Raw genomic sequence first — 11,044 nt, 5'->3', positions numbered from 1 at the left:
ATTTTCATTTGTAAATTGGCACTTTGTCCAGAATCCATGTGAGGTGCCGAGGTCTGCTCTGTTTCCCAGGCAGCTCCTTGGACCCTCATCAGGAATTTTCCTGGGCCCTTGCTAAGCCAGCTGCTGTATTTCAGAGATGAGTTGCAAGTGATTTCTAAATAGCGGTTGCAAAGCTTCCTGGGATGAATAGATGTGATAAAAATGCTTGATTTCAGCTCTGCTCTTGAGCTGCTGACAGATACAGCACAGCATTAAGTCAGCAGCCAAGCCCAGCCTGGGCAGCAATTGCTGCTCTGTTCGTATTTCATTGAACTTGGCACAAAGTTGATACTGAGGGAAATAACTTGGTGGGACTTCTTAGGTGCTGAAATATATATTCCTATCTCAAAAACTTCTGGAGTTTCCCAGTGAACTACTGAAGCTTTAAATCCCATGAGGAATTTGATACCTTTAGATACACTTGCACAAGGTTGCCTAATTGTGTAAAAAAAAAAAAAAAGTATTCCATTTTGTACTCACTTTTCCTTAAACATGCTGAGTGCTTTACTGAATGGTGACCCACATCACCCTTTCTACACCCAAGCAGATTCCCTTACTTGGAACAACATCCCAGGCCCAGCATTTTGCTGTCGACATATTGCAGATACATGGTGCCGAAGCACAGTTTTCCTTGGTTCAGCCTGCTTTCAGGTGATGTCTGTTCCTTATTATATAAATACCTAGCACTTTTGCACGGGGAGACCACATCTTGCATCAGGCCTGTATCTCCTACCTCAATAGATATTTAACAACAGTAAAAACATACCAGGCCTTTTACTTTACCCTTTCTTTTTAACATAGGTTTTTACCTGGACAGAATAAGTAGAAAGTATTTCTTTCCACAGTAATAGGACTTGACTGAGAAGGTAAAGGGAGAATGGAAGGAGAATTTTTGTAAAAGCATTGAAATCCTACACAAGGGAGAAACTTCTATTCCAGGAAGAAATAATTGCACACAACTACACGTATCTATAAGTGAGAGACTTTATTTGAACCAATTTTTCAAATACAGACATCTGTATTATTCTCACTTCTCGGGAATGTTTTCTGCTCATTTTTGAAGCTTGCAACCTTAGGACAATATTCAGGACATATGTGTACATTAGATCTCTGCAGATGGACACATTCATAATGCACAAGTACAATGAGTGAGAGACTCTTTCCAGATCCTCACACAAGAGCATCGGAAATGGGCCGCTCTAATCGTCAAGTTCTGCTCTTATTAGCTTCCAGACACGTCACAGTTCTTGATACTCTCTAGGCTGTAGCCACCTTCTTCAGGCCCCGATTTACTACTGTGTTACTTCAGCTGTATGCCAGTGTAACTCCTCAAAATAGGGCTTAGGTGATGCACAGGGATGTGTTTCGTTCATTGGGAACAGGCATGAGCAGAAAAACCAAGCTATTGGATGAACGGTTCACCTAGGATTTTCTTTTGTGAGAGTAGTCTAGGTCTCAGGCAGGGATTTTTTTTTTTTTTGGAAGTGACCAGTGGTTCTGGGTGTGTAATACATGAATCCTGATGTTCAGAGAATACAGGGGACCTGTGGATTGGGCCCCAGTGAGGTGTCTCTCAAGTTGGGCACTCCAGATGTGAGCCACTGGGGTCACTAGCCTGTTCTGCAAATCTCGACCTTCACCTCTTCTTCCAAGTATTGCTCAACAGAGGAATGTAGTAATAAAGCATTGTAGGTAAGAATGCAGGCTCGCACATGACCTGAGATCAACACCCTGAAAAATGGATAGAGGGTAGCGCTTTCAGGACCACCTAAATGACTCATGATCTTCAGTTCCATTTTGGAAAATGACTGGAGAATTTTAGGCCTGAGACCCCAAATTCGCTGCAGAGAGGAGTTTGGACATCCTTCAACATCTGGGCCTTAGGAGCTTATGTCTCTTTGAAAGCCAGTGAAATGCGTGCTCTCAAGCGCCCACGTCACTTAGGTTATTCTGAAAACTGTACCCTATATACATATGGGTAGATAAGGGGCAGACTTTCACAGGCACAAGTGGCAGTTAGACATGTAACTCCCATTGATTTTTTTTCCCCCTCGGGGACCTGGAAAATCCCCCCCCGAGGAGTTGAATCCTCCTCTCGCATTATTTTCACACCAGATTAACACCACTGGTTCCAGTGGAGCGACTCCTGAGTTACCCCGGTGTGAGCGAGAGGAGAACCAGTCCTGAGGTGCTCTAAATATCCAGTGAAAGTGCTAATGTGACAATGCGGAAAAGCAGGGAATCTGAGCACAGGCCTGGAAGAGGACCCCCCGCCACCCCCCCCTTGCACTGCTGAGCTGCAGGTCACCACCGAACGGACTTCTTAGCCAAGAGGGGCCACAAAAACATTGATTCAGACCCTTCCCTCCATCTCTGCAAACCACAGCCGCTCTGTTGCCTTCCTAAGACACCTATGACAAACACCAAACCTTAGTACAAAAAGCCTCACGTTCTAGTTTGCCATTTGGAGACCGCAGAAAAAAAAGAAATAACTCCCGGGGGAGAGTTTGGTAGGAACTCCCTCTTTCTTTCTTTCTTCTTTCCTTTCTTTCTAAACCCCTCTCATCCAGTCATGGCCACTTCTTTCATTTAGAGTAACACGTTCCCCAAGCAATGGTGTTTACGTTGTCACCGTAGGTGAGTTCCTTCTAGCTAAGGCCTCTCACGGGGCTGCATTAGGGTTTAGGGTTGGAAAACACTGGGTCTGAAGGGATCTCAGCAGGATGCCCTTCCCCTCCCTTTGGAATGTGGCTCACGGTGGAGCTTCTTGGCTGATGCAACTATTGCAAGGGTTGTGGGGTTTTGTATGCCATCAACGCAGACAGTCTGTGGATGCCACAAGCATTGCAAAGCAGACCAAATTCATGCGAATGATCTACTGCATTGACTGGGGGTGTTAGGTTGGCATTTTTTTACACTTTTCCAAGGCTTAGTCTAGATGAGGTGAAATGTCAAGAGCTGGCCTACAGCTGGTAGGAGCATTCAGTATTGATGTGGATCACTAGCATATCTTACTACAGAGGCATGGAAAAGGCCCCTCTTGGACTCTGAATTTCCACAGCTCTGTACGTAAGGTCAGGCACCATATTCCCAGTGTGAGTCATTCTGACATGCCCTTTCCTCTCCATCCATAAAGTAACAACCACAGACACCTCCAGGCAAAGCTATATCCTCTTCAGGGAGAGAGGATTAGATATATTCTCCCTGGGGAATTCGTGTTGGTTGTTGCATCAGGAGTAGCAGAAAAGCTCCAACTACTCCTCTGGATACTCTTTGCTCCACTCTTTACTTCTGGGACCTCCTGCCTCTTGTGCTGCTTAGCTCACTTGATATCCTGCTAGAAAAATCATTCCTCAAATACCCCTGTTCTCCTTCCAGTTTCCATCCCATGCCGCATCCTTTATACTGTTTCCTTTTAGCCTTTTAAAATCTAGCTGAAGAGGCAACTCAAGGAAATCCAAATGCTTTTCTCTGCTCTCTTCCTGTACCCTGAAGACAGCCCAGCTTCCTATACAAATCTTGTGTATTACACATTAAACCACTGCCTGCTCAAGGCAGGATTTGTCTGTGTGCTCTCTCTCACGCTCTCTTTGCCCTGACTCTCCGGCAGGATCAGGACACGGTACAATAGGAAAGATAGGGGGGTGCTTGGTTACAGCTAGTCATTTTAAACTGGAACCAAGGGAGAGGAATTAGTATTTAAATTATTTAGGTTTGCAGTTGGTAACCACATATCCCGTTCTCTTTGCGGGGGAAAAAACCAAAACACAAAACCCAACCCTTTGTTCTCTAAGCAACATGGCAAAGTATGTTCTTACGAATGGTGACAAAACACGCGCGATGCCCCAACCATCAGCCAAGGGGGAGGCAACATGCGAAATACAAAGATAAAACATCCCTGGGGAGAGAAAAGTGTTTGGGTTTTGAGGAGGGAGGAAGGCCTATGTCCAGGAAGACATGAGAGGCAGTTTTCCGTATAAAGTTAAAAATAGTAATAGTAAAGTGGAGGCAAGATGAAAAGTTTGGGGTCTGAAGTCAGAAGAGCAGGGAGACCACGCGGTCTTTGCAGAAACAGGCAAGACGGTCCTTCAGAAAACTCTTGTAAATGGTCATGACAGGAGATGAGGCTAAACAAAAACCGTGCTCTCTCCTTCCTGCCTCCTCCCAAACACCTCTCCCACAAATCCTGAGAGCTGAACCTCAGTTCTCTCGACTCGGTGCTAGAGACACGGGGCGTCTGCAACGTCCGAGCTGGGCTGGGCACCTCGTGTGCTACGAACAGCAAACATATACTCTACGCCTCTCCTGCCTACGCCTCGGCCCCCCCGTGTCCGTCAGAGCGCTCTCCCTCCCCAAACACCATCCACCCCCCCTGCCGCTTCCACGGCAGAAACGGGCAGGGTGGTGAGACCTGACATACGGTCCAAGCAATGCCTGATGTCCGCGCTACATTTGCTGAATTGAGGTCAGGCTGGAAGGTGTCTCAGGGTTTACCACCCATCATGACATGGGAATATTAGCATATATATCGTTTATGAAGTATGACACAATACCTATCTGTCAGTCAGCCCATCTTTCTACCTATTTAGTCTGTCTAATCTACTTTAGCTAGCTACGTTTCACTATCTCTATCAATCATCTATTGCTCCATATTATCTAATTTCTTCCCGTCTCTCTCTCATCTTTTTCACTCTAATCTTTCTTACTCTAGCTATACTCCCCTCTCTCTCCCTATCATCCATCTATCCACTCGAAAATCTTTCCCCCCCTCCTCTCTCTAATCCCTGTTTTTATAAATCTCTGTCCAATCTCTCTCCCACTCTCTCTTTCCCTCTCTTTTTTTAAAATCCTCCCTCTCTCTCTCTCTTATTTCTACACAACGCCAGGAAGCACATGGAAATTAATCCTGATGCGTTTTTGATGGCACTTCCAGTGAGCGGTCTACGTTCAAACCAATCATCTCTGAGGAGACACTGTTCATCTTTTCTCCCTATTTCCAACAAAGAGATGGAGGAGAACAAAGGATTAGGGCAGGGAGGGCCAGCCAGCCCTCTGAAGGCCACGGGGCTGCCACTCCAAGCATCAGCCACCAAGGGACGTTGGGGCTGTCAGCAGACCCGTCTTTTTGGTGTTACTGCTGTGAGGTCAATTTAATTGTGGCCCTGCAGCATCATATGGCAATCCTGCAGGGTTCGCTGGCTGTCATGGCCAACGTGGCCAGGAAACCACGCACAAGCTGGTGGGAAAGCACATGATAATAATCAGGGCAGTGAAAGAGCAATAACTGGGCTTTTATGGAAGCCCGGTTATTACTGAATGTATTTTAGCAGTTCGCTCTTGCAGCTCATAAACAGAGCAGCAGACCCCGAGGGCTGTTCAGGCTCCTCCGCCGGGACAGGCTGGGTCTAGCGGGCGCGCGGTTGGGACGCGCGCGGGAACATCCCGCACCCCGTGGAAAGCGGTGGTGGAGATCGGTGCTCTGCCCACGGCGCCCAGCCTTGCGCCACGCTTTTAGCTGGCTGCAGGGGAAGGCCATGAATAACAGCTAAAAGCCTTGGCCCTCGTTAGAGCTGGGTGAACCATCCCAGGTTTTGCCAGGGAGCAGGAGTGAGGTATTTCTCAGTGTCGTCGACTGGCTCTTACACCACCAGACCTTGTCCTGCTCACGTGCCTATTTATTCAATGCACTGGCCCAATTTACTTTGCCAATCAGAACGTTTTTGGAGGGCCACGCTAAGCTACTCAACGACTTCTCCAACTCTAGCCCGATGGGGTGAGCATCACCTCACTGCCGGGGGGAGCTCAGGCCCCGGGACCCTGTCCCATCATGGCCCTTGGTAAACCCCTCAACAGGGGTCGGACCTTCAGCATGGACCAAAGCTGGTCCTTCTGCTGGCTCATCCCTCCAAGGTCACCATACTTCTCCAAATCAGGGCCTAGAGGTATCCTAGAGGGCTGCTTATTTTGCCCTTTCCTAAAACTGATTTGGCTGCATTCATTACTTATGTTAGTCGGTGCTAACACCTCACTCAAAAATCCAAGCCTGCTTCCCTTAAAAATCCCCTCAGCAGTGCCAGGGAGAGCGGTCGGTCACTGACCAGTGGCCGAGGAGCACAGCGGGGCCACGAAAGAAGCGGCCCACCAAAGACCGCAGGCCAGCAGGATGTACGGCAGCATAGAAATGCGACACGGTGGTATTAATGATCATTATTCTCATTTATTATAATTATTGTTCAGTTTGAAAAAGGAGCCTGGAGCCAAGCGTTACGCTAATTGGCACATTTTTTTGTTGATGTTTTAGTTCTGAAAACAAACTGGGGTTTAGTATTATTTTTCATTCATTTGTTTGTTTGGTTTGGTCTTTTTTTTTTTTTTTCTTTCGTTCATTCCATCACATTGAAAAAGGAAGAAAAGGAATTTCTTTTTTCCTCTTTTGTTTTAACTCACTCGGTAAGTCTGGACTCCTCGGATGAACGTAACATTGCACACACACACACTTGGAGGAGAGAGAGAGGGGGGGGAGAGAGAGAGAGCGCGCTCGCGGTGGGCAGACAGACACACGCACGCGCCAGGTCAAAGAACTCTGATACAGTGCAAGAATTTTCCCAAAATGATTGGATCATCATTACCAAAAAACTCGCCATAACAACACCAAGAAACAAAGAAATGTTTAAGCCACACTGTTTGACTGGGATTTTTCCTGCTTTTTTTTTTTTTTCTTTAAATGTTTGCCACACAGAGAGAAAAAGGGTTTAAGTGGGAATGGGAGAGGGACGGACAGGCTCACAGATGTGAGCAGGAAGGGGGGAGATCGAGATTGGGGTAGGAAGGAAGGATAGAGGATAGGGGGAGGGAGGGAGGGGCAATGGGGAGTCATTTCTTAATGTTCAGGCATTTTCTTGGTCCGCCTTGCTCTCTTCTTCTTTCACCTCTTCCTGCTGGGCACTTTCAGTAGGTTTGGTTTCTTCTACAGCATCTAGTGGGGAAAGAGATGGTCCAGAGTTAGTCAGCCATGAGCAACAGCATCCTGCATGTGCACACAGCCATCGCATGATGGACTGCGTGGCTTTGGGCTTCTCTCTCCCCAAAGTGACCCAGCTCTCAAAGTCCCTGGCATTTCTGCAGCATGGAAAGAACGTGTCAGGGTTCAGCCCAGCAGGCAAGCGTGTAGCTCTCACAAAACGCCTCCAGCCCCACCAGAAAGCACGTGCAACTGGAAGGAGCTGCCTGGCTTGCTGCTGCTGTCACGGGCAACCACCATTCATTTCATCAGGTGCGCTGATCAAGCTCTTGGCTTATCAGCTAGATCACGCACCCTTTTACTGAACGCCCTGACTGTGCCAACCACTGTTGCATGTTGCCCCCTAATTCCGCTATGCATCCTCCCAGCCAAGGCTTAAAGAGCTCACAAAGAGAAAACCCTACACGCACTTGAAGCTTGCAAGACCCAGAGGGAAACATTTTATAACCTGGAACTCAGACTTCTCTTACGCTAAACTGAGATCTAGAGAAATGTCTCCAGCCTTCAAGAACGGGAGCCTTTATCCGGGAGGTTGTCATGTCTCTCTGGTTTTCTGGGCTCTCCTTTCAAAGGCAGAGCTGCCCCGGGGGGAAGCAATGAGTGTAACGGGAGGCTAGGTCTGAATGTCCATCAGACACTTTGTTCTGGCACACTGTTCACGTGAGAAGTTAAAATGAATGCTAGGAGCAATCCCACAACGATGAACTAGACAGGGGATCAGAACCGAGGGGAAGGCAGAGGCAGCCGAGAGAGACAAGGCAAACAAAAGGAGCACCTCTCAGGCTGGAGCCATCTTATTGCTGGGGTCATCCAGCCCCAGACACCATGCCCCTTCATTGCAGCAGGACAGATTTAACTGTCTCTGAGTTCCTGCTGACCATCTCTCATCATCTTTACATCAGGGTACGCTACCATGTTCCCGGGCCTCCTTCAGAAACCCCGCTAAGGTCTATGCACCGTGTGGATTGCTTTTTACAGGAGAAGGTGATGGTTCGCCCAGGGCCGTAAGGTAGAATAATGCACAAGGGTCTTAGTGCACTGTAGTGGCTGGTCTGCTCCATCACCAAATCTGCCCGTTCCTCACTGACTCCCACACATACATACACACAGACCATGGAGAGGCCAAGCAAGTGGCATCAGCCCAGACTTGGGATAAAAAACAGGGAAAAGAAGGGCTGGGTGCTGTGGGACAGACCACAAGATTGGTATGTCACATACCTCAATGCTGGCACTCGACATACCTCCGTAGCATCACTGTATCTCCGGTGGTCATTCAGAGAGGACTGTGGGGTCCCTGGACAGTTCCTGGCTTCTCTGATGGGCTATCACATTACATTATACCAGCAAATAAAATGGGCCAGGGACTGCTCTCTGGCCCCGAGGCCAGCTGGCACCACACAGCTCACGTCCATACGGCTAAACGCTCTTACTCTCCAGAACAGGGTGGCTGTGTTTGGGAGCTGTCAGGGGCAAAGCTAGTTGGCCTATTCAAAAATCACACCATGGCCCATGCTGTCAGCTTAACAACATGGATGTTCACATGCCAATGTTTAGTTTGCAAGGATTAGCATCCTCACACTCATGTTCAGCATTAGTGAGAATGCTAATTGGGATGTGAAACTTTCCTTACTGACACGGTTTATGCATTTTGGCCTGGTCCATTCAATGCCATCAGATGGCAGACTTGTATTTGCTTCCAACACTGGCAGTAGGTGCTGCATTCCTGCTTCCCTCTCCCCCTCGGCTCTTTAGCCTAGCTTTTAAATATGTTCCTAGGCACCACTTCCATAAAGATCACCTTTAAGATGTGTGTAACTTCCTAACGTGAATCATCTTCATTAAAGGCTCTGCTTCTGGACCTTCAAATACTTTTTGTCTTAGTAAGTCCTGACTGCTGATTTTCCAAAAGGACAAAGTCTGTGGAAACATCCCCATGGCCTGAGCCCCTGCACCTGCAAACTCACTGTCAGCAAAAACATCTGTGGACTTTCTTTCCCTTGACACTGAACAGCTAAACAGAATGCTACTCAAGGACTCCTTCTATATATGGTACAGCTACAACCATGAACCAAAGACAAAATGGGCTACTGATTAAAATAGGATGCAAGTATCATTGGAAGGCGAAGCAGGCCAACTTGCCCTAGCTTTGTTAATTTTTCTGAATGACTTGATCACACTCCACTGGGGAGGGAGGGGGGTCCTTTTAATCCTGCTCTTCTCCAAGGCATTCATAGCAGGAGACACATGGAATTATGGAGCCGAGAGTAGAATCCTAATGCACAAACATCTACCCCTAAATGGGAGCCAAAAGACTATCGTTAGCCAGCAGCAAAGCATGCTTTGCTATAAGGCTCTGATGGATCCTAGTAAGGCAGAATTTGTTTTTTTGCACGCATAAATGCAAGATGGATGGAAGAGCAACAAAGGATAGGTAATGCGGATTCAGACAAGCCCGGACACTGTATTTCATTATGTTTAAAACTTTCTGTGTCTTCCTACTGAAAATATGCATAGATTGTAGCCAGCAGTCCCCACAGCCTCCTCAGGACAGCACGACAGAAGGGCCCATAATGCAGCAGGCGCAGTGATAGACACTGGGAGGTCCTGCATACCTGCTGTGATACCGAGTGCCTTGGCCAAGACATACAAACTGCTAAGTTGCACAGATGCCCACATTAAATCAGCAGCTAAAAGTGGGGTCCAGCTCCAACAGTGGTAGGCTCTTGACAATGAACTTCAGCAAGAAGTAATATCACAAAGGATAAAAAACTCAGCACAAAAAATAAAGTTCAAGCTGTGGCACTGCTAAACAACAGCAGTGAAAAGAAGAGGCTTCTCAGTGCAATGGGAGCAATGCAGCACAACCCTACTGACATCAGGGCCAGCTAATAGCAGTTTCTGATTCACGAGGAGAGATGAGACGGTTTATCTGACTCACCCTTCACTGGTTTGTTTGATGCAGGCTATTTCTGCAGTATGTTCTCTGGGGTTCTCTCCAGCCTAGTTTTCAATGTCCCAGCAAAGGAGGGCAAGGTATCCCTGGGGAGATCAGTAAATGGCTATCCTGGGGATTCCACACATCAGAGAGGATATTTCTTACATTGCTTTTTACCCACTTCCTTGAACTCTGGGCTGTCACACCTGTTGGTTTGTAGTGGACAGATACAGTTATACAGACAGAACTGCAGAGCCTTGGCATTTTACACTCACTTTGCACTTTGTTGGAATAGGTGTAAAAGGTGACAAAAAAGCAGGTGAGAATTCAGGGCATTTAAGCAAAATGTTCAGTCCCCTGCTCAAGGAACAAAAGCGTTTCATCCTGGGTGGCCAAATTTCCATCTGTCTAAAGCTGCCTCCCTTCTGAACATGCCAGCACTGTGAGATCTCCTCCTTCACGATCAGAGTCCCCTGTGTCCTCTTGCAAGGGAGAGAACAAGCAGGTGGCAGTGATTTATTCCAGATGGACCTGGACTGGGGCAGCACCAAGATCATGAAATGGGAAAGTTGAAGTGGGAGTGGATGGACATCTCGCCTAACTCCAGACATCTACACAAAGACATCTACAGCTGATCTTCTCGCCCTCTGCTCCCTTTCTTATTAGTGGAAATAAACATGACATTCTAGGAGTCTATTAACCTAACCTATTCAGATGCCTGCTTTAGGACAAGAGAAGTCTCAGCCTGGGAACACCTACATCTTTAGCAAGCCAAATGGAGACATACACATTTGTATAGAGCATTCCAGCTACAGAGCAAAAAAGAAGGGCCCAAACTCACAAAATGAGAACACAACATGTGCATGTGTGGAGGAAACAGACCAGGAGAGGAGGCTGAGCTGTAATACGAAGCAAAAGAAGCCTGAGGAGGGGCCAAAAAAAAAATAAAAATCTGTCCTCAAAGATAAAGCAGGAATGGCTAGGTCAAAAAGCTAAAAAGCCCACTGCAAAACAAGACCAACAACAAAAACCACCTAGTTTGTGCTTGC

At 47.2% G+C, this 11,044-nt stretch overlaps 1 protein-coding gene across 1 annotated transcript in view; it reads right to left on the bottom strand.

The window, feature by feature from the left end:
* Window positions 1-1,009: 1,009 nt before the first annotated feature.
* Window positions 1,010-11,044, bottom strand: part of GAP43 (growth associated protein 43) — a 61,135-nt gene continuing 51,100 nt past the window's right edge. Inside the window, exon 3 of the mRNA XM_069785804.1 lies at window positions 1,010-7,015. Within this exon, the coding sequence (XP_069641905.1) occupies window positions 6,927-7,015 (89 nt within the window). The 3' untranslated portion in view covers window positions 1,010-6,926. The remainder of the gene's footprint in view (window positions 7,016-11,044) is intronic.

Source organism: Haliaeetus albicilla, chromosome 6 (genome assembly GCF_947461875.1).
Source record: "Haliaeetus albicilla chromosome 6, bHalAlb1.1, whole genome shotgun sequence".
NCBI lineage: Eukaryota > Metazoa > Chordata > Aves > Accipitriformes > Accipitridae > Haliaeetus > Haliaeetus albicilla.
This window is presented reverse-complemented; position numbering and strand designations above follow the sequence as displayed.